The 24,269-nt window shown below is 36.6% G+C and overlaps 1 protein-coding gene across 8 annotated transcripts in view; it reads right to left on the reverse strand.

The window, feature by feature from the left end:
• The window catches only part of SNTG1 (syntrophin gamma 1), a 355,828-nt gene that overhangs the window by 54,250 nt on the left and 277,309 nt on the right, over positions 1-24,269 (reverse strand). For all 8 annotated transcript variants that reach the window (XM_087753570.1, XM_087753564.1, XM_087753555.1 and 5 more), the window contains one exon: positions 1,937-2,053. In XM_087753570.1, the coding sequence (XP_087609696.1) occupies positions 1,937-2,053 (117 nt within the window). The remainder of the gene's footprint in view (positions 1-1,936; positions 2,054-24,269) is intronic.

Consider the following 24,269-nt stretch of genomic DNA (forward strand, 5'->3'; position numbering starts at 1 on the left):
ATATACCTGCAGAATAGCAAACATAACTGCCTGTGTAAAAGTTTGCATATAGAAAATAGGATTTTAGAAGTCCTTTTAAAAGGCCTACTGCAGTCTTTGATAAGAAGATAATTTTGCTGGGCATATAAGTTTGCAATTATTACATACACTACATGTTTTTAAGGTAGCTCTATAGGAACTCTTCCTCTGTTTGTCCTTTAAAAAGCATGTCTGTCATTCTGCTTCCCTCCTACTCCATGGGGAGAAAATATTTTTCTCTGTGTTTGAACTGGCTTTCTATTTTAGAATAAAAAGCAGAATCTGGCAAAACAAAATCATGTTGTTCTTGCAGCTCAGCTGAAACAAGACCTATAAAGACTTCAAGGATCTGTGGCTTGTCTCATACAGCAGCAGCTTGCCAAAATTGTCCTAACTCACATCACTGTGGTTCACAGCCCTATTATGAACACGTTCCTCCCACACCCATTAATCACCACCCATTACCCATTTACCCACCAGCAGCATATTACTCCTGGAAACTTATGATTGCATCCTTAGTAAAGAGGCTTGTCGTTCCTTCCATAGTGCTTACAAAAGAATAATCTTCCTCTTTTGCATTGAATGGGAGCTCTCAGCATTGTTTCTGCGTCTGTCTAGTGTCTAGAATGGAGGTGGCTTTATTTGACAGGCAGTAAATGCTCAAGTAGGTCTGCCAAAGCCAGGACAGCTGCTTTTGAATAAGGTGCTTGGCAGCATAATCTCACATTTTATTCTGATCCTGACAAATATCCACCAACAATACCCAAACTCCAATACTAACCATGGCAGAGCCAAACTCCCATACCAGTGAACTAGTGTACCAACATTGACCACACAAAGTTTTCAGTTCATACTTACTTCCATTCTTCATGTCTTTCACATGTTTTTAAACACTTTGCTAAACAAACATGAATAGTGATTGATGAATGATGTAAAGACTTGCAAGCTGGCTTTGAACTACCTCAGGAACAGGTTGCCCAGAGAGGTGGTAGATGCCCCATCCCTCAAAACATTCCAGGTCAGGTTGGATGGGGCTCTGAACAACCTGATCTAGTTGAAGATGTCCCTGCTTATTGCAGGGGAGGTGGACTTGATGACCTTTAAAGGTCCCTTCCAACCCAAACTATTCTATGATTCTATGATTCAGGCAGGAAGGAGCTACAGCCTCGATCTGACAACACAGGGTTTAGTAGCAGTCAGAAAGGCCACCCAATAAACAGAACAAATAAATCCACGTGACTCTCCCTGCTGCCACTATGGGACTGCTACTGGCTCCTTAGCTACTGGGTTAAAAGTCAGCTAGAGGATATCTCTGTTTACTGCAGTTTAGACGTACCATAAAACTGTGAAAGTAAATTGCTGAGTATGAGACAACAGCTAAAATTTTGCCCACTGTTGCCAGTCAGATTCCAATTAATATATTTAACCTAAACAATTTCATGTGCTTCCCTACCTTCCCTTTGGTGCTGCCAAGCAGCATAAAAGTTACATTCAGGATGAAATCTAAATACAGAGATATTGCCATTTCCATAGCATGCAAAAAGCTTTGATATTTTTCCAAATCTTAGCAGTTTGACTAGAATGATAGTTCAGTTTGAATCTAACCATCTTGTTTCAGGATTGTTCTGTGTGCCAAAGGAAAATGAAAAGCCTCCTTTCAGCACAAGTGGATTTTGCTTGTATTTTTCTAAGTGCTCAGGTAAGTGGGGGAAAATAAATTCTTGTTAGATGCCCAATCATCTGATGAACATCTACTTTCTGTCACTTCTATACCACATACCCTGGAACTTTTCAGGCTGTAAGTTGCAATCCTGTTAGCTCTGTTGGTGATATCTCATTGTGAAAGCCTTGTACATATTACATGAAATTATTTTATTTAATAACATTTATTCCCACTAAGTATGAGAAATATACTTACTGGAGGTGCTATAAATTTATACAGTGAAGATCCTCTCAGTGCTAGAAACTTTGGTGTGTACATTCGATCCTGAAGGGAGTCTTGTTCCCGTTCTTCCGTCCAGCCCATGTAGACTATCTGACAGAAAAATCAATAGCGTTGACAAATTCCTCAGACGCTTTCTTCAAATGAATTGCAAATATTTCATGCAAGTAAGCTGATGTCTGTCAAATTTTACATAGCTACAAACCTTGAACCACTGACACAATATGGTGTATTGGCAGCTCACTTACAATCAAGTACTAGTATAAAGGATGCCTGTAATGACAATCCAAAAACATCAGAACAAATATGTATTGTACTAGCAACAACAAAAAAGCTAAACCACATACTCAGTGGCTGTTAAAGGTCTATTATCTCATTAAAAGCTCCCTGAAGTAATTCTACATATTTGCTGACAGATTACGTCAGAGAAATTTAATGCAAGTGAAGTGTAAGGAACCACTAGGCAGGAATACAAAATCAAGTAACTGTAGTTACACTGCAATGTAGATACAGTCTCCACATACAAGTTCACAGCTATGCATTTAAAAATGTGATCTTACAAATTTTATTACCAAATAACAATAAGGGTTTTTTTTCCCCTCCGAATATCCCTATGTAGGAGTTTTGAACCTCCTTGCTTAGGAATAGCAAATTAACAGACTGTTTTTAGGCACTACTTTGAACAGACTTTACCTACAGCTAAGAAGTAACAACAATGCTGTTGACTCTTACCATTACTTGCAGATTTTCTGACATAGATGTATGAACTAGAGCTTATTCAAACCCATTTTAGGATCTAATTCCCTACCTATCCATCTATTAAGTTTGAGTAATTTAATATCAAATCCTTAAAGAGTAACAGAGTATGAGTCACCACTATGCCAACTTCTGGAGAACATCTGAACAGGGAGTAGACACATCATGCAACTTTTGATTTATAACCATGCCATTAGTAATAAAATACAATTTCCAGTGTGCACTGGTACACTACTGCTATGGAAAATAGATCAACCCATATTTCATACAGTGCTGCTAATGGAATAGATCTATTTTTAAATCTCTTTGTGAAACTGATTTCTCCATTAACGAGGCATGAGGCATTCTCTGTCTTAAATGTCAGTAATGAACATGTAAGGAAAACAGTTTAGGAAAAATAACTACAGTCATATTAATAGTCAACAAGTTAGTAAGTTTACCAATGGTATAAATGTACCTAAAATTAATGTTTGTACTAGATGTTTTACCCTTTGAGATTTTTTATGTCACGTACTTTTAAAAAAGTGATTTACACAAGTTTATTTCATTACTGTTGGGAAGAGGTTTGTTACCAAGAATTCTTCATCGAATATACATTAAAATAAATGGGGGAGTGTCTATTGGTTTTGTTTTTTTTTTTCTTCTTTTTTTCTGTTGGATTGTATTGTAACACACTGGAAATTAATGGCTTTTTCAAATCCCCATGTATGAAATCTACACTATTACTGTCCATCACAGTTTATTAGATATTTTATGGTCTATAAACAAAGACAGAGAGAAGGTCCATTCCTCTACCACTTACAGTGAAACCTCAACATTTTATTTTTTTGCCAATAGCAAACACTAATACTGCAATATAGTCTCAGGTCCAATGAATAACATGTGTTCAAGTATCTGCTGGTTTGGTGATCAAACAAGTTTATAAAACTCAAAAAAGAAAACAGAGCTGTACCACAACACTCAAGAATAAAGCAGAGTGCTCAACACTATATTGTCATGCAATAACTAAAAAGCCAAGAAATAGTCAGGAAAAAAAAAAAAAAACTGACAGGTACAGTAAGAGAAGTTTTAAATTATTTCAGTTCAATGTTTATTCAGATTTCCCTCATTTCTTCTGTTTCATATGTTATCCAATGCAGGATTAGTATGGATCCCCAGTGACTGAGAGGGGCTACACAGAAGAGTAAAATTAGTATAAAAAATTGTACTACTATGTGCAGAAGTTTAGCACATTTTCCTCTCTGAACCGAAAGAGAATGAATGATCTCTAATTTCTAGGAATTGAGACATCTATGCTTTTAAATTAATTAAACTGAATTGATTTGGTTCTCTCTTGATTTGTTTCATTAAAATTGGACACATAGTAAGATATCATCTTGCCTGATGATATTTAATATCACTGTAGCACTGTATGTAATCTGTTTTCAGTTAGTGTTTTTCTTTTTCACATTCCTCATTTCTACTTCTACTATTCATCAGAATAACAGGATACAGTCACTCATGCTATGCGGATGTATTGATACTTCACATTTGATTGCCTTAATACTAAAGCAGCCATGAAATTTAAGGCAATTGCTCCTTTAGATATTTCTCCCTTGCCTCTGTAGATCATGAGGAGAAATTAGATTGATTTTTCAGGCAACCTGGTGTACCAAGGTTTTATTAATAAAAAGGCATTTCTCCTTCAGACAAAATACCTACTCTTAAAGATACAGAAGGACTGTTAAGCAAAGGCTATATGATGATAATTAGGAATATTTACAAAGTTGTTTGAGTGCATGTGCATATTCATGTGTAGATTAAAATAGCATGGGCTAGATTCTGGAAAACAGGGCAAAACTGAACAAATACTTGATAGCTATTTTACTTATGTGCTCCTAAAGTGGTCTCAGTTTATCTAAACACACTGAACATGTGAAGTTAGATAAAATATTGTAATTTTTACACAATGAGGCTGAGAAACTGTTGAAAAATTTTCCCTTATGAGATAAAATAGAGGCCACGTTCTTGAGACATTTATGTTACTGGTAAACATTTTGACTTCTAAAAAAGTTTTGACTATGAACAACTTAAAGAAAATTATTTATTTGGAAAGGGATCTTAACTTTCCAAATTAATAGTGCATGTGTATATATGTATTGAAATATTGGATGAATATCAAATTTGACTTGTGAGTTTTGGAACATATCTTAATGCTGTACATGTGGACTTGGCCCAAAATATGGAATTTCATTAGATTCTATCTGAAAAGAAATGTTTAAAACCACAGACACGTGATGAATGGAAATAAATGTGAATCACATAGCATGCCCCTTTATAAATTTAAAAACCAGGTTAGTTTTTTAAGCTTAGAAATATTTTTTTGAGTCCCTATAAACTGCTGACCATTATCAACAAAGGTAGTGGTGGTGGGGAAAACAGATTTTATTTGTGATAACATTACACTTAAAAGATAATTTTTGCAGTCCTGGTTTCTAACTTACCTGAAGCAGCTCATTCTTCAAAATCAAATGGTGACACAAATTAGTTAATTTATTGGCTGCTGGTTCAGTAACAAAGATTCAGTAAGTTATTATGGTTTATGAGTTAAATCATGTACAGTTTAAAAAAAAATCTATATCTAAATCATAAATTAAATGGACACTTTCTTCAGTCAAAAATCCATAATCTCCCAATATAGTATGTACTGACATCACATGGACATCCTAATCAAGCAAGATAAATTGACATAAATTGCCATATTTCATATGAGTCCAACATATTGCTAAAATGACTTAAATAGCCTTGTGTTTCAGAGAGACTTCTCCACAGTTTTTACACAAATTTTATCATATTTTAGGAAGAACAGTAAGATAAAAATACAAGAAAATTTCCCCAAAATGAAATGTAAAATGTATGTGACATTAAATGAGGCAATTCAAAGACCAGAACAGATGCACTGACAGCTTTTTATCTTGGAAGTCTCATACTCATACTCACATTACGTGAAACAGTGCTGTAGGGCAACAGGATAAACATGGAGTCAGAAGACAAATGAGTATGTCAGACAACACAGGGGAAAAATGACAAGGGATGAGGAGCTCAGATAATGCTCTCTACTTTGGTTTTAATATTTTCTCTGTATGATAGTCTCAAGATTCGTTATAGTGAATTGTTAGCAGAAAAACAATAAACCCACACTAAAATGGAACAAAAAGTGTGATTGTAATGCAATCATTGGCAAAAATAGTCCTGTATTTAAAAGGCTTAGGATTTTTATGCTGATTAAGAATTTTTTTTAAAAAGTTAACAGAAGCACTAATCATATACAATTTTGAAGGAATGCTAGAAAAATTTTGCTCTACTGTCAATATAGTCAAAATGTCTCCTTTTTTATTTTGCAGGTTTGTGAAAAGCCTGGGAACCTTTCCATAAATATTTTTTCTTTAATCCCTGTGAATTATTTTCTATCTTCTTCACAAACAAAGTCCACTAAAACAAGGCAATCTGCATAGGAAAAATAATCTCAAAGAAACCGAAGACAAATGACAATGAAAGGTTATTTTACATATGTTTCAGATTAAATTTTAAATAATTTAAAGTTTCATTTGCTTCATTATGTTTTGTGACAAATAAACATTAGTAATGGTCAGTATTTTCTAGAAAATTATGCCACAAAATTATTAACAGCAAAGGAACAGCTTTGGCAAATATTCCCTTTGATTTTTATTTCTGAACTTCAAAATTTAGAAATGAACTATTTTTGATTTGAGTTGTGGATGGATATAGTCCTGGGCAACCTGCTCTAGATGATCTTGCTTGAACAGTGAGGTTGAGCAAGATGACCTCCAGAGGTTCCTTATGTCCTCAACCATTCTGTGATTCCTTGAAATAAGAAAAATTATGAATGTATAAAACCAGAAAATGATTGTCTGCAAAATATAGTTTCCCCCTTCAGTTCTCCTCTGTTATACCTCCTCCTTTCTATCCTATGTGCTTTGGAGCTATCACTGACAAAGATCACATTCATATTTTTGAACTACCTACCTACTAATAGATTATTCAATCTCTAAGCATTTCACTTATTATTGGAGGTCATAAAATTATTACGGGAGATGATAAGATTACACATTTATTGTATCTCATATAGCTTAATTTCCTTCTGGGTAAGAACTCATGTTGTCATCTTGTACCAGACCAAGGCTGAGTATAGATTTTCCATTTGGTTTTGTCCTGTTCCGTTTTTTAAATGATCACACAAAAATTAAGGAAATATTTAGGCATCTTAAAGTAAACAGTACCAGAGAAAGCAAAAAATATTTCTTAGTTTCGAAAGATAATTTTTCCCTCACGCTCCAGATAACTAAAAACTGATATCAAAGACTGAAAATAGAGTATACTTGCTTTCTTAGCATACAATACCATAATCAGAGTGAAGACGGTTGTTTAGGGTAACAAAACTTGCCTGGACCCCTGCAGACATCTGTCCAACATTAACAGCACTGTTTGAAAAACCTGCATTATGGTTTACATTACATCCAACACCATCCCATAAGAAATCTTAGCACTTGTCCAATGAGATCTACCAGATCTTGCTAGAAATCAGGACTATATCGACTACTTCATGCCCTCACTCCCTTCACAGATTTGAAAAGTGATGGCTACATGTGGACACAGGACAGCTTTCTGAACAGGTAAAGATCTGTACTTTGCTTTTCCAGGTTTCTCACAATCTTCTTCTTGTTATACTCTACTAATCCAGAGCAACATTTGGCCACATCCATTCAGTTTTTCATCCAGTGTTACATGTTAATAGCTACAGTTTATTTTAAAGCACTCATTTTACTTATTTAAGACTTGCTAAGTATCTGTTCATTGAAATAAATTCTTCTAAAGACAAAGACAATTTGAACATTAATTGGGCAACTCTGTGCCTTTGTTAAAATGTCAACATTAAAAGCTGGGGTTTTTTTGCCTCCCTTAAATTATTCAAGTCAATGAACTATTACATGTATTTAAAATTCATTACAATTTGAATTTGTTCATTTAAATAGAGGTGATTAGCATTTAGAAAGTACAGAATTCCTGTGTTAAGACTTTTTCCAAGAAAGACCTTATGCAGCTGTTTTTACAAAGGTAGAATTGGATGCAAACTGTAGTATTAGATATCAATCTATATTAATTTGGGGTGTGTGCGTGAAATTACTAGAAGGAATGAGTACAAAAATGGCTCATGCTAGTCCTGGTTTGCAGGATATTGACTGGGTAATTTAAAAAAAAAAGTCATCAACTAGAGTAGCTAGCCAGCACGTGGTAAACCCCCTGAATTGCACAAGGGATATGTGCATTTTACATGGGATCCAGTTAAGCATTTTCCTGGTTAATAGGTATGGTAACTAGATGATGAAAAAATATATCTTGTGTTATGTAGGGTGATCTGCCTTCCTTACTTGAATGAGCCTCCTTTCTTCTTGTAGAGACTTTTCTTGTTTACCTGCCATATAACTCACCTTCGGAGCAATTTAGCACATCCCTAAGCAGGTTCATTTGTCTTCCAGGTTTATCACTGAGTAGACTCAGCCCTATTGCCACCACAGGCATTTTACTGCCAACCTGAGAAGCTTCAGACCTTCTCTGACACTCTCAACAGAGCAGCTCTTAGTAAACTCTCTGATAATGAGCAAGTCTCACACACATCCTGACTAAAAAAATTACTATGTATCACGCTGTCATCATTGCCCTTCCTTTTGCTGTTGTGTAAATGCAACCAGTAGGATTCTGGTATTTTTACTCGGAAAAACATCTTTGATATATGGTCATATTTGAATTCCTGCCTGTCCATTTTTCACCTACTGAATTTACAAGCAGGCACAGGGAGGGCAGGATAAAATTTCTGGTTTTTTTGAGGATTTAAACAGATAACACTGCAATACAGAAAGCTCAACACTCAGGTGGCAAGAAAGTAAACATCATCTATTCTAAAGCCTAGTAGCTTGACTGTATTTAGGACTTATCTTTTGATGTCTCTTTTTTTCCTCTTCTAAATGTACACAGTGTAAATGTAATACATTTTTGAGGCTCTAAAATAGAAATGGGTCAAATAAAAAAATATTTCAGATAATCAAGTTGGCAGGTATGACCTCTCCTTTCTGATGAACAATGTGTCACATTCATCTTTGTCACCTCAGGTTAGACTACTGAAACATGCAGAATGATGAAAAAGATCAGAATATTACAAGTCACTTGGCAGCGTCTTTCAGACTTTTGATGGTGCTACCGAGAAAACAACTGACATATTCATCTTTCTTAGGCACCAGTGTGAGTGAATCACTTATGAAAGCATTTATTATCATTCTTAACTCGCCCTAGGAGTAGTTTTCAATTAGATTTCAATGACTGGTTCCAGATATTGGTTTGATTTTCATTTTCTGTTTCTCTGAAAAGGACTGGTAAGCAGAACTTGGACAGAACTAGTGCAATTTAGGCTATCTGGCTGTCTCCGAGAGATGTAGCTGCTTTGCTAACATCCCGAAAGCCTGATAAATTTCTGCTTACTGAGCTCCATGCAAAGGAGAAATTAACCATAATAGCGTGAGAACCCCAAATGTCTGAGTATATAGAAAATACAGATGATGGGTAATAGATTAGACTTGTTTGAAAATAATTTTAGCAGTATAAGTTTTGCATTTGCATAACATTAAAATTACATTTCTATACAATTAGACATTTACACTTCAAAGTGCTCACAGAGCCAGAATAAAACTGAAAATACTCAGTGTACAGTTAAAGCTGTCTTTTTTATCTCTGGTGTTGCTGCTTGCACAGCAAAATAAACATACCTGACAGAAATCCCTTTTTTGGTAACAATACCTTCACAAGACCAGACTTACAAACATTTTTATACCTTTGTGAGATTGAACTTTGAACTATTTACAAAATTAGCATTGCAATGTTTGGAAAACTTCTTTTGCTAAATAGTTTTGCTAAATATTTTGCTAAATACTGAGAAACAATTATTTTCTTTCCTATCTGATTATCAAAAGAGAAAGACTTCTGCAGGCTTAAAGTGTTCTTAAGGCTTTCTCAGGGTTCTCAGAGAACACAATTACTACTTATATACTCCCAGAATAATAAATATAAATAGAATATCAAAAAATATTTGAATAAATTTAGACTACAGTTACATTGCCTTTTAGCACCTCATTCATTTTTTATGAAGTCAACGCATGTAACTGAAAGAAGAAAAAGTCATCAAGATGCGAAATTTTATTTTCAAAAGTACAATCAACCAGTTTTCCACATAAATCCACTGGGTTTCAGCTTTCATAATCCATATTCAGCTGATTAATTGTTTTGAATGAAGAGAGCGTAACTGAAGAAGCAGGAGTAGTAACATGGGTTTTTTTCCGTCCTTACCAGAACTATGATTTTGCTGTGAGAAAGAAGATCTAGGAAAGGTCAGCTGGTGATTAGGTAACTTTTATTATTATGAAAAAATTGATAAAGGTTCAAGGAAAGTTGCTAATTTCTAACTCAGAACATCACAGGAAGGACTGTACTATTACAACAAGCTAAAACACCATTTGAAACCAAGTTTCACATTCACAGGAATGCACATAATGAGGCAATTATTAGAGACAATTCAAAAATAATAATATATAATAATCCTTCAAAGATTAATGACTACTGTGATCAGAAACATGATGGCAATTCTTACACGACACTTAGGTATGGTGTAGTCAGTATTTCTTTAAAACCATTAATGGGGACACATGTCTCTTTTAAGCAAAGTTAGTTATTGAACTTTCTTATTAAACTTTCTGGACATCAGTATCTCCAGCAACTGCCAATCAGTGCATAGCAGCAAAGTTTACTAAGAGAAGGGAAATAATGAAGAAGTCTTATCTACTGGCAGATTGGTCAGAAATAATTGAAGGCCACACATCTCTCCTACAGAACATGAAAATCTGCAGATAAGAAGTATATTTGATGCATCTGCACAGTGTCTTTGGTGGACCAACATTACTGGTGCCCGTTACTAACAGGGAAAAAAACCAACAGGCAGTATAAAAATTTAATGTTCAAATCAATAAAGAATATTCCCTAAGGTAATTTTATCATTCATTAGCTATACCAAATAATCTTTTGTCTAATGAATTCACAGCTTTTGAGATCATTAAGCAATAGGTCTAATTAAGTTTAATTTCTAAATAGAAAATGATAAATATTCTTCTTGATCTATAAAAAATGAGCAATGCAGTAAAACTTCAGTTTATATTTCAATTCATATCATGTAATAAGAAATTATAAACTAATCCTTAAACTTGACATATATGGATAACATTATTCCTTCCTTATCAGAAACATCAGACAACACTTATCCTCTAATCTTCCTTTAAATCAAAATGTATTTCAAAGTTATAAATAAAGAAGAGATCATAAGTAGGAGGAAAAGAACACAGAATTATGAAAGCAAGACATTTTCACAATTATATTGGTCACTTATTGCTAACTCCACAACATTAACAGGAGTGATAGAAATTTTTCTTTTTTGTTAATCATTATCTTGAATAAAATCTGCAAAAAAGACTTTGCTTTTGACAATATAAAATTGATTTAAAGTAAAAATTCTAGAAAATCACCAAATTTATCACATATAAAAAAAATCACTCGCTGAAAAAAAAAGTTTAAAAATGCCTCTAAAATGTCATCAGAAACATATTTGGTACAGAAACACCTACCTTCAACTTTCCTTTTTGTTTCAAATAATTCTGCATGTCAATCTAATAAGCTGAATGCCATTAGGAAACCAACCATGTTTATATTCTTATTTCATACTTCCTAGCCACATGTCATCTATCAGAGTATTCTGAAAGCTGTAGATTTTTCAATATTTTTTTTCTTTTAAAAGGATTTTCAGTGGATTTTGAATGGCTCAAGACTACTTTTGAAAAATTAGTTTTGAAAAAATTTGAATGGATAAAACTTGCAGCATTTTAACAAATTGGTCCTGAAGAGTATTCATTTTCCACCAGCTAAATAGAGATAACATTATGGGTCAGTGCTTTTCTCTTTCACCTGCCTTCAGAGTTTGAACTTTCAGTCACAACAGCCTGAAAAATATACTAGCTACTTTTATAAAACCAAATAAATATTCTGCAACTGAAATCTAGAGTATGCACCTTGCTAGACCTACAGAAAGAGATTTATTCACTATGTATATCTTGTGGCATTATGACAACGAAATCATGTATCAAAGCACCTTTGATGTCTTTTAGTACTTAAAAAATACTGAATTTAATTACTTCTCTTGGCAAGAGATGTTACAAAATCTCCATTCTTAAAGATATTCACAACTTGACTGGGGAAAGTCCTGAGCAACTCGATATATGTTGGCCATTCTCTCAGCAGGGTTTTGACCAGATGACCTACAACAACTCATCCAATCTAAATCATTCTGTGATTCTGTGAGTCTTTGATCTCAAAGCAGTCATATTTGTCTTGGAATCTGTTTTAAAATATTCCTACCTTACTATTCTTAGGAAACCAGCTACAGCATTGGTTTTATTACAGTGCCACATTATTCTTCTATGGCACACATGCTAGTGCATACCAAATGTAGTAGTTCACATTTCATAATCTATTTGTAGCTGTCCAGGATTTTCTAAACTCACCAATTTTATATCTACCCTAATTTTCAGTAGGGCAGTGTATCAGACTTCTCACTACAGACTTTCATCCTTAAAATACACTCTGGAAAGGAATTTTTATTACAGACTGCTTGCAGGTAAGGCACCCTTGAGATTGAAGACAGTAGGACTCTTCTGTTCCTCATAAGCAGATATTGAGAAATGCAAGATGAATCCTATCATCTTTTCTCTATTGTTAATGGGGGGAAAAATGGTTATTATTTGTGAAGGACCCTGATATTCTATGGAGATAGAGGAGGAAGGGAAAGAGGAGCTGAGAAGTCAGATGAGAAGAGAACAGAGATGCTAAATGTCTTGAAATGACTTGAAATTCAATTGACTTTCTAAACAGAATGGAAAAGCTGGCATGTAAAGGACTAAAGTAATAATGTATAACTTGCATTTTTACACACTCTTAAAGTAAATAAAAGTATCCCTAAATTAATTACTAAGAAAGAAGGAGAAGCGGGACTACTCTGCAACCACTTTAAACATTGATTTTCAAACAGTGATATCCAAATACAACTAGGTGGAGAAAGAGAACCAGAATGCAGTCCTATTCTGAAAGACAGCAAGGTAGAGGAAAACTACTGTTAAAATACCTCCTTCAAGAGCTGAAAAAAAACCTTAGGGGATGATTAGATCAAGAACATGATACTCAGTATATTCTACATAATATTGTTTTCATGCTTCTCTTCATAACTTAATTTTTAACAAGAATCTACTTTTTTTGCTTTGTTAGAAAAAAGCCTGTTTTAATTTTTCTGGTGTTTAGATTGAACCTAGGCAATCCTGAAGGATCTTTCACTGTTTCACTGACAGGGAGTTAGCAGTAGAGTTCATAACATTTATTGAACTCATGTTGCACTTAATTATTTTTCGACAGTGGGGTGATGCCTGTCAATAGTAGACTTGTCTCTGGCATGTCCCAGTATTTCCATGGATTTTGTAGTTTTGTGGAAAAGCTCAGTCTTTAAGGAGTACTGGATAACAATTATCTTGCAATAATATCAGAGCTTTCTTCCACTCAGACAATTTTTTTTAATGCAAAGTGTCCCACCATTATGAACAACTGAAGGATACAACCCATAAAGGATGTTAATAACCCAAAATTAGGACTGGATCCTGAATGAAGTTCTAACTTCAGTGTTAGACACTGAGGGTCTGTATCCACAGAGAGCTCTACAGAGGGACAGGCAGGCTCCTTCACCCACAGGGAAGACAACACAAAAAATCAGCTGTGGGTGCCATGTGTGTGGCTGAAGGAGAGATCCTGATGGAATACTTCAAGGCTCTGTGAAGAGCAGACAGCGACCTACAGGAACTTTATTAAACAATTGATGGATGTAAACTCATAATTAATACTTAGCCAGAAGTGTCTCCTCTCATAGAGAACATCTTTTCTTCAAGGCCTTTTTGCATAGTCTCAGAGGTCTGGATCCTTTTTGCGTACTCTCCTTTCCCACTGTCTGGGGTTGGTTTTGAACGGCAGCCTACTTCAGCAGGAGGGGAAGGAGAGGCTGCCATATTATCTCACCTACCATTGTTAGGGCAGGCTTGTAGGAGCAGTAGGTTGGAGTGATGAGTGGCTATTGCTTCTATTAAGCAAGTACCGTCAACAGTAGGCTGTTAAACAAATAATAGGAAGCAGCATGACTTCTGACTGTATATTTAAAGAAAGCAGCTAGAAACTGCATACTGTTGTATCTTGATCCTGCTGGACTTCAGGGGTACTCTGAGCATGCCAGTTGCATCGCGTGCCTCTGGACACTCAGGACTTACACACCACCAGAGCCATCAGGTAGAGAGACCTGTTTTAGAGAAAGAAGCCAGACGTCTGTCTGGACCTTGGTCGAAAGTTCCTGGCCATAGCATTGCCTATCTACTGCTTCAGGCTCTTATGCCTCTCCAGACCTGCACCATTTTCCAGAATCATTCTTCATCAGTAGATGGACTTTTTTTCTGGTTCTAAACCCAGCATCACTAAGAGATATTCCAACAAGGAAAATGTTTATTATTAAATAAATAATAAAAAAAAAATCTTTCAGTTTTCAGCTCCTGAGAATCGTTTATCTATTTGCCACTGTTAAATTTCCATTTTGTTTCCCAAAATAGTAAGATTGAAAGCAAAAGTTCTCTAATGTGTTAAACATATAACAGATACTGCTCACTAAACAGTGTCTCCTTACCAGGAAATATAACTGTTTAAAAGGACAAAAAAAGTGTCCTCATATTATGAATTTCTACGGGATGTTTCTGCACATGCAATTAACTACATTTTTTAACATTTTCCACCAATTTTATTGTCAGTTTTCCTTTAGACATTTTCAGTGATTAATGCTTTTGGTTTTTTTGTTCCCGTTTTCATTTGTAGGTAACCCATAAATTGACAATTGCTTTGCACTATTTTGCACATCAACTATTTTCTGAAGTTCAGGTAGCAATTGTATCACCAGCACCATGCACTATTATTGTGATGAAAGGGAAAAGATGAGTGACCACCTATGGTCCACATAATTCTGTTTAGCCATTGTTCTTAGAAGTGCAAGAGACTAAATATTTTTCCTTTCACAGGGTATGATATGAAGCACTGATCATCTGCATAGATGTACAATAAGTGAATGAGAAAAAATGAAATGCTTATTCACCCCTGCTCTTGAAGTAAACTGAAATTAAAGATACTTTCTTTAAGCCTTTGGAGTCCCATGTGCTCTTTCAATAGAAGATCTACAGTTAAAGTATATGCTTCATTGATTCCAATTAATTTATTTAGATGATACAATTCCCCAAGGAATAATGTGTGTATAGGGTTACTGAACACCTTCGTTCTAATCTATTAAAATTAATGTTATTCTTGGCAACTTTTACACTCACTTGATGCAATCAAAGAGACATTACAATAAAGGATTTCAATGTTTTTATTTCTAGCCTCAGCCTCCAATGAAAATTCCAAAATGGCCAGACAGAACAAATTCATATCTGGTAAGCAATGGATATTAACAGTTGGATTTAAGGTGAGGTTAGAGAAAAAAAAAGTTTTCCCCATACTTAATCTTTCTAAGTATAACTGTAAAAAAAAGATGACCTATATCTTTTGTTGATATAGTGACTCAGTTTCTCTCCTTTTCTTACTTCCTCTCTTCTTTACCACTTTTCAGGAACTTGTCAGAGAGCAGAGAGGTACAGGACATCTGCATCATTCAAGGCATCTATTTCTAAACAAGGATGTTGAAATTTGCTTCCTGTCCTCCTGCTTTGTTGGCCTGTTTGGATAGTAGCTAAAAATCCTGTCCAACAATAAAATACATGAAAAAGATGCAAGAATTTATTCTATAAGAATAAAAAATGGACCTTTCTTGGTTTAACATTTGCTACTTATGTTTCCAGTCTCAGACAACATAAATATTCAACTCCCCCAAAAAATCTGTCTTTTAAATTGCAGGTATCCCTTTCACTGTCCTATTTATGTTACATATCCCATTTCTTGGGTAAGTGGCAAAATATCAGATCCAAATATGTTTAGAGACTTAGAAAAAATGATGCAACAAAAACAATCCCTTCAATTACTATTGAAATTCAGTGGCTTCTCACGGTCCGACCTCATCATAGATACAGAATTATACTTCTCGAAGAACTGCAAGTATTTGTCCATGTTAAAGCTTTATGACAAATCAGGAAGCAATGATTCCTCTGCCTAAATCTGGGTGTGTGTGTGTGTTTGTCTGATTCAGAAGAACACTGGATGCATGCAGGCAGGGTCAGGTTTATTAAAAGATGTTAAGATCATATTGTTGCAAAAAGTAGCAGCTAAAGGGAAAGCCCTTATTACGGCAACCTAGCAATTACAGCACCAGCAAAGTCAGTGTGCCAAACCTGTATTTTTCAACTTGTAACCTAACCATCAAGCTAGAAGCTCAGGTAAACAGTTTCTGTTGAAGCTATGACACTACACAGAAAGACATGCAAGACCTGTGGGATCAGAAAGAGCCTGATTTCACACCTGAGAGGAGTGTAAAGCAAGGTGAAAGATCTGGTAAGAACACCTTAATCTGAAAAGCAGTAGATCGAGCTGTCCACTTACCAGTTGAATCCTTTCAAGCCATGACTGTCATCCCAAAATAGGCATAAACATTCTTCCATAAAGTATATGTATGTATTTATCTGTTTATCTATCTATCTATTTATTTAGAGCAGGAACTTCTATTAATTTCTTAAAAAGAGTCTTTGTGGAAGCATTCAGAGCTTTCAACCTGCCATGAATGAAGCTTTGACTCAGACCCCTAAGCCACAAAGAGAGAAGGGCTATCAGATTGTCCCTGTGAGCTGCCCAAGGTAGCGCTACACCCTGGCTGTTTTGGATCTTATCCCGATGGTTCTCGATTCTTCAGGAACCAAATGCATAACAGCTAGGCATCACATCACTTCCCTGCAGATTCCTAAGTCCTCTCTGTAGTCTACCCTTGAAATGCCACTAAAATACATACAATATCTAATAACTTTTCTTCCAGAACCAGAAAATAAGTAACGTTTGTTTACCTGTTTATCAATTTAGGATTCCACTTAGTAACATATAGTTGTGGGACATGTCTGTTTATTTCACTCAATTTTAAATGTCTACAATAAAGCAAGGTGCTTAGACTCCCCTCATTCATCTGCCCTATTTAAGCCTTTAGTGGAGAATACAGTACATTCATCCATATATTGACTAAAATAGGAATACCGATCTAACACAGGTGTGATCACTAAATTTGGTCAGGCAAAATTTAGCCTTACTAAAAACAGTTTTCAGTGAGTGACATTAATATTGCAGAGAAAAAACTAGCTAACTACTACTTGTTCTACTAACGAGTTAGTATTAGAAAAAAAAATACAAGAAGATAAATGAGAAAAATATGTAAATGAGGATGAAATCTATACTTGAGGCAAAATTAAATTTGCTGGACATGCAGAAATGATTTGATACACAGCTTGAGACTTATAGTTTGAGATTTAAATAAGAACTTGATCTAAACACTCTTTTCTATCATCAAAATTTCCAGCAGGTGTCCAAATTACTTCCATTCTCTCATGAGCTATAGGGTATGCAGCCCTAGGATATAAGCATTGCTATCCAATAACTGCATCAAGTGACTCACAACATGAATGTTATCTAGCTCATCAGGTACCCCACTACCTTCAGGAAGCAGTCTAACCTTCCTCTCAAAAGTCAACATGGTTTCCTCAGCCTAAAATCTCTTAACAATCTATGGTGTGTATTGCCCTTCTAAAACTTTTTCATGTCCTGAAGTTCAAAAGCTACTCTGGACTGCAATGTAAGGGGAAGAAAAAATCTTATATTGGCCACAGGAAGCATAGTTTTTATAATAGAGAGTGCCTCATCTAAAACAATTAAAGAAACTGCTCAGTGAAAAGTATTTCATGTCAACCAACCAAACATATTGATAGATAGGTAGATAGATAGATAGATAGATAGATGTTCCTTTTATTTTACAAAAAGCTCAACAAAGTATTAATAAGCAACATAAGCCTTTCAAGGGTTTATGTTATGGAGTAATAATCCATGCTGAGTGCCATAGATGGCTGACAATACAATGCAGGGAATTAGCACAGCATAATTTACACCCTATCGTGCACTTCTGCTTAATTTAACAGCAAGAACTCAGCTCCCCCTCTGTGTTTCTATAAACACTTAACAAAGGAAGCTTCATTCTAGAGATTTTCCTTCAAAATAAACCTGATCACATCCTTACTGTGGTAACAGATGGTGATAGAGCAGATGTACCATAGGGCCTGAAAGTTCAATAACTGTCAGTCAAGAGCTGCAGAATGGCTACTCTGAGGAACTACAGTAATGCCATACTGAAAAATAATTAATTCAACTGTCATGCAAAATAAGGAAGAAAAAAAATTAAAAAAACAGAAAAGAAAATACACTTAAGGAGAGGGAACAAAAACACTGTCATAGAATCATAGAATCATTAAGGTTGGAAAAGATCCTTAAGATCATCAAGTCCAACCGTTAACCTAGCACTGCCAAGTCCACCACTAAACCATGCCCTCAAGCACCACGTCTACCTGTCTTTTAAATACCTCCAGGGATGGACACTCAACCACTTCCCTGGGCAGCCTGGTCCAATGCTTGACCACCCTTTTGGTGAAGAAGTTTTTCCTAATATCCAACCTAAACTTCCCCTGGTGCAGCTTGAGGCCATTCCCTCTCATCCTATCGCTTGTTACTAGGGAGAAGAGACCGACTCCCACCTTGCTACAACCTCCTTTCAGGTAGCTGTAGAGAGCAATAAGGTCTCCCCTCAGCCTCCTCTTCTCCAAACTAAACAACCCCAGCTCCCTCAGCTGCTCCTCATAAGACTTGTGCTCTAGACGCTTCACCAACTTCGTTGCCCTTCTTTGGACACACTCCAGCACCTCGATGTCCTTCTTGTAGGGAGGGGCCCAAAACTGAACACAGTACTCAAGGTGCGGCCTCACCAATGCTGAGTACAGGGGCACTATCACCTCCCTGGTCCTGCTGGCCACACTGTTCTTGATACGAGCCAGGATGCCATTGGCCCTCTTGGCCACCTGAGCACACTGCTGGCTCATGTTCAGGCGGCTGTCAACCAACACCCCTAGGTCCTTTTCTGCCAGGCAGCTCTCCAGCCACTTCTCCCCAAGCCTGTAGCGTTGCATGGGGTTGTTGTGACCCAAGTGTAGGACCCGGCACTTAGCCTTATTGAATCTCATACAGTTGGCCCCGGCCCAACAATCCAGCCTGTCCAGGTCCCTCTGCAGGGCCTTCTTACCCTCCAGCAGATCGACACTTCCACCCACCTTGGTGTCATCTGCAAACTTACTGAGGGTGCACTCAATCCCCTCATCCAGATCATCAATGAAGATGTTGAACAGGACCAGCCCCAACATGGAGCCCTGTGACCACTCGTGACTGGCCACCAACTGGATTTGACTCCATTTACCACCACTCCCTGGGCTCGGCCGTCCAGGCAGTTTTTAACCCAGTGTAGAGTGCACTTATCCAAGCTGTGCGCAGCCAGCTTCTCCAGGAGAATGCTGTGGGAAACTGTGTCAAAGGCCTTACTAAAGTCCAAGCAGACAACATCCACAGCCTTTCCCTCATCCCCTAAGCAGGTCACCTTGTCATAGAAGGAGACCAGGTAAGTGAAACAGGACCTCCTTTTCATAAACCCATGCTGGCTGAGCCTGATCCCCCAGTTGTCCCGCACGTGCCACGTACTGGCACTCAAGATGATCTGCTCTATGACCTTTCCCAGCACCGAGGTCAGGCTGACAGGCCTGTAGTTCCCTAGATCCTCCTTCCAACCCTTCTTGTAGAGGGGCGTCACATTTGCTAACTTCCAGTAATCTGGGACCTCCCCGGTTGACCAGGACTGCTGGTAAATGATGGAGAGTGGCTTGGCAAGCTCCTCTGCCAGCTCCCTCAGTATCCTCAGGTGGATCCCATCTGGCCCCATGGACTTGTGAGCATCCAGGTGGAGGAGCAGGTCGGTGACTGCCACCTCTTTGACAACTGGGGCTTCATGCTGCATCCTATCTCCATCTCCCAGCTCAGGGGCCTGAAAACCCCAAGGATGACCAGTCTGACTATTAAAGACTGAGATAAAGGCGGCATTAAGTGCCTTCTCCTCATCCTTCATGGCAAAGTTTCCCTCCCCATCCAACAAAGGATGGAGATACTCCCTGGCCCTCCTTTTGTCGCTGATATAGTTGTAAAAACATTTTTTATTATCTTTAACGGCAGTGGCCAGTTTAATTTCTAGCTGGGCCTTCGCCTTTCTGATCTTCTCCCTGCATATCCTGACAACATCCTTGTTGTCCTCCTGAGTCACCTGCCCCTTCTTCCAAAGGTGTCCTTAAGGTACTTCTAGAGTAATGACTTGATTTATTTTTGAGGGCATGTCAGCTTTCAGTAGAACACTCTGTTTAATCATTCCACTTAAAAAATATTAATACAATAGCAATGTCTTCTTGGAGGTTATTGTTCTGCAATTAATAAAAAAATAAAAACAGTGTGTGTTGTATTTCATACAGATGTTTATCACTAGAACAGATGATGTCCTATCAGTCCACCTGAGCAACACAATTCACCTTTTTAAGTGTAATAGAGATGCAACACATCTGCAGCAAATGACACTGGCTTGAGTGACAGGCAAGCCAGTCACTGTGACATTTGCGTGTATTCACCTTTATGCAGCGTTTATAAGTTAGGTTTTATTAAATAAACGCACTGAGCTGAATTTTTAGAAGTGATCTTAAATGAGATTGTTCTAACTATATAACTTTAATCAAGCTGAACAGCAGCCTATTAAGCCAGAATATGAGGTGATATTACATAGCTGATCTGGTACAGCTGCATGTAGTTGTTTTTATTAAATCATATCAAAAGCAAGAGAAAACGGGCATATGTGTGTATATTTGCGAACATCATCAGGAACATAAATATGCCTGCACAACACCGGGATTCATGACATCTGAGTGCTGTGGAATCTGACATGCACAATTATACGCCAGTTTCTTGCCTTAGTGTGGCATCAGTTCATTATGTCATGATGTTTTAAAACTGAATTAAACACAGTTGTGGAGATGGGAACACTCTCTGTCTCATTCTCATGTAATTCTCATTATAAACTGTTAACTTTGAACAGGACAGCTACCAATTCTTTTCCTATAAATGCAGGAAAATTCTAGAGGGAAAGATTCTTCTTAGAAATGAAAATTAAAATTATTTAACGAGAATATCTTATCTTCTGTAGAGACAGGACAAATCTTTCGAAAATGCTCATGCTGCCTGTGGATAGAACAGAAATAGCGTTCAACTTAAAGGATTATAGCATTCTTCCTCATTATCCTTTTTTTGTGAATTCAGAATTGATAAAAGGTGGCGGGCCTTTGACTTCATCTTAATAGAGATGAGACATACAGCATGGGAAAAGAAAGTTTTAAATACACTGCTCTGCCAAAATATTCTAACCTCTGTTTCATGTGAAACCTTGAGACTCAATTTTTGTCTGTGTAGTAGAGAAGCAAGAGGCTATTTACTGCATTTGTGAACACGTACGTGAACACAGATATAATCCAATAAAATGGAAAATCAGCTCCGTGGGCTTGCCAGGTACTGAATCTGCTTTTTACCACTAGCTTGTTGAGTAAAATAAATTAAAAGTGCAATAAGAAAGTTATGACTTTCCCAACTGCAATTTATAAACATTGTAGTTACTTGTACATGTAGGGACAGGAGGAGGTGAACTGAAGGCCAGACTAAGATTTAGATCTAAAGCTTGAATTCCACTGCGTACCTAAACCAGATGTAACCAATTCATCCCCCTGGCATGGCAATCAGTAAATGCCAAATTCCAATAAAACCCAAATAGCAAATGAGGGTTATAACATGTAGTAAAATCTCCAGTAGCTGGAGACAATGCATTTGGTTTCCTACCCCAAGACGAATCAGGAGATTTTGTAAGAAAGACTATCTGATGCTGATTTCCCTAGATGCGATCAAGTTGATTTTCAGCTGAGATCAGCACATTCAGAAACTCATGCTAGGTAATCTGAAGACTGGGAATTGAAAAGGAATAGGCAGTGCTTGTCCTCAATACACCACCACAGTTTATTGAGGTAGGGTGTATTTTCCGGTCACTTGGAAAGGGTTAACAGGGAAGTCAATGCCACCTTTCAGAACTCACCTGCCTAATGACGGTTACCGCAGTAGCTGACATTTGCTGTAAGCAGTGTAAGATCTGAACAGCAGTGATGAGTTCCAAGAAAAGGAAACACGCGTGTGATTCCTCTCCCGTCTTGACTGATGAAATAGAGAAGCCTCTGGGTGAAACCTTGAAATATTCTATTCTTCGTGCCTCTCTGCTATGGGGTCTTTATCATTTTTCTACTGTAATTATGGAAATTTTGTCTACGAGACAGTATTGTTTTTAGTGCATATTTAAAATACACATTATATTATCAATACCAAATTATTTAAACTTTTTTTCTCAACCACTTGTTGATATTCTCTTAGATGGTACTATATGTAGCCCATGCATACAGTACCAATATAGGAAACACAACCAATTTTCTAATTTTTTACCACCTTCAGGTGTTCTTTTCATCATTGTCAGCTCAGAAAGGGGGAACTTTATTTCCCTTTTCTCTCACAATCTTCTTCAACAATATTTTGGCTGTGTGGTCCTCTTCCAGCATTTTTTGCATTATCTTTCCACCACTATTATATGTATTAACACCATTCTCAGAACTTACTGCTTCATGCTGTCCATATAATTATCACTTTCTTAAAAATATTCATCAACTTTGAACTTTTAATTTCCAATAAATGTATCTTATCTTTCTAATAATTTTCCAGACAAACCTAGTTTCACAATTACTGCCTTAAAGGAAAGCTGCTACATTATATGCAGTCAACATGTCTTTTCTAATCACTTTTTCTCTTCTCTAACTTACTGCAACACTGACATATTTGGATAAGACTCAGTGTTACAGTAGCTTCCACACCTATGTACATTCATTTGTTTCCTCATTGTAATGCTAATGGATCTGTCTTGGCCAATATTTTCTTCTCCAAACCAAGAATATATTCATAAAGGAATACTAACTGGATTTGTTCCTTGAATCTAGTTTGACAACTGCCTTCCCCCCTTTACCTTTAACAACTAATTAAAATCCACATATATATATACAGATACATATATACTTATTGATTTTATTTATATATATATACACATTTTATTATTATGCATATATGTATATATATGCATATATATGTGCGTATATGTATATGTATACGTATACATATATTATTTATATATATTCACATATATATAAAAAAATTCTAAGTGAAAATAACCTTCAATTACCCTGCTAGTGCTCTTAAAAAAACCCATGGGGCTAAGTGAAATTAAGTATGCCTTTTTTTTTTTTTTTTAAGCATAATAGGATGAAGACAGCAAGCAGTCCACAGGTTAACTTGCAATGCTGTCACTGTTGATGCAAAATTCTATGGAAAATTTTGCTTAGATAGACAGAGGTGTAAAATCAAAACCTTCACATGCATTTTTGATAGAATCATAGAATCGTTTATGTTGGAAAAGACCTTTAAGATCATCAAGTCCAACCGTTAACCTAACACTGCCAAGTCCACCACTAAACCATGTCCTTAAGCACCACATCTACACATCTTTTAAATACCTCCGGGGATGGGGACTCAACCACTTCCCTGGGCAGCCTGGTCCAGTGCCTGACTACCCTAGAAGTTTTTCCTAATATCCAGTCTAAACCTCCCCTGGTGCAACTTGAGGCCATTTCCTCTTGTCCTATCGCTTGTTACTTGGGAGAAGAGACCAACCCCCACCTTGCTACAACCTCCTTTCAGGTAGTTCTAGAGAGCGATAAGGTCTCCCCTGAGCCTCCTTTTCTCTAAACTAATAGTAGTAATATCTAAGTGTAAGAAAGATTTTAATCCCCTTAGTAACTGGATATTTAGCAAAATGAGGATATTTGAGAGAAAAGGTTAAATACTGAAATTTATTAGTATTTATCAGGAATCTTCTAGCTATACAGGGAAGAAATGTAAAGTATACTGTAGAAATTTTGTCACTGAGGGAGAACTGAAAAGCCACATGATCATACAAGCCTTTTCCACCTGTAATGATTAAAGATAGTACTCTAAAAATTCTTAGTCAATAGATGTTTTTCAATAAACTGACTTTGAAACTTTGGGGTGCATGAAGCACTGTATAGCTAGCAGGTCGAGGGAGGTGAGTGTCCCGCTCTACTCTGCACTGGTGCGGCCTCATCTTAAGTACTGTGTGCTGTTTTGGGCACCACAGTACAAAAAG

Source organism: Nipponia nippon, unplaced genomic scaffold, assembly GCF_047370975.1.
Source record: "Nipponia nippon isolate SJK-2023a ecotype South Korea unplaced genomic scaffold, ASM4737097v1 scaffold_1, whole genome shotgun sequence".
NCBI classification, from domain to species: Eukaryota; Metazoa; Chordata; class Aves; order Pelecaniformes; family Threskiornithidae; genus Nipponia; species Nipponia nippon.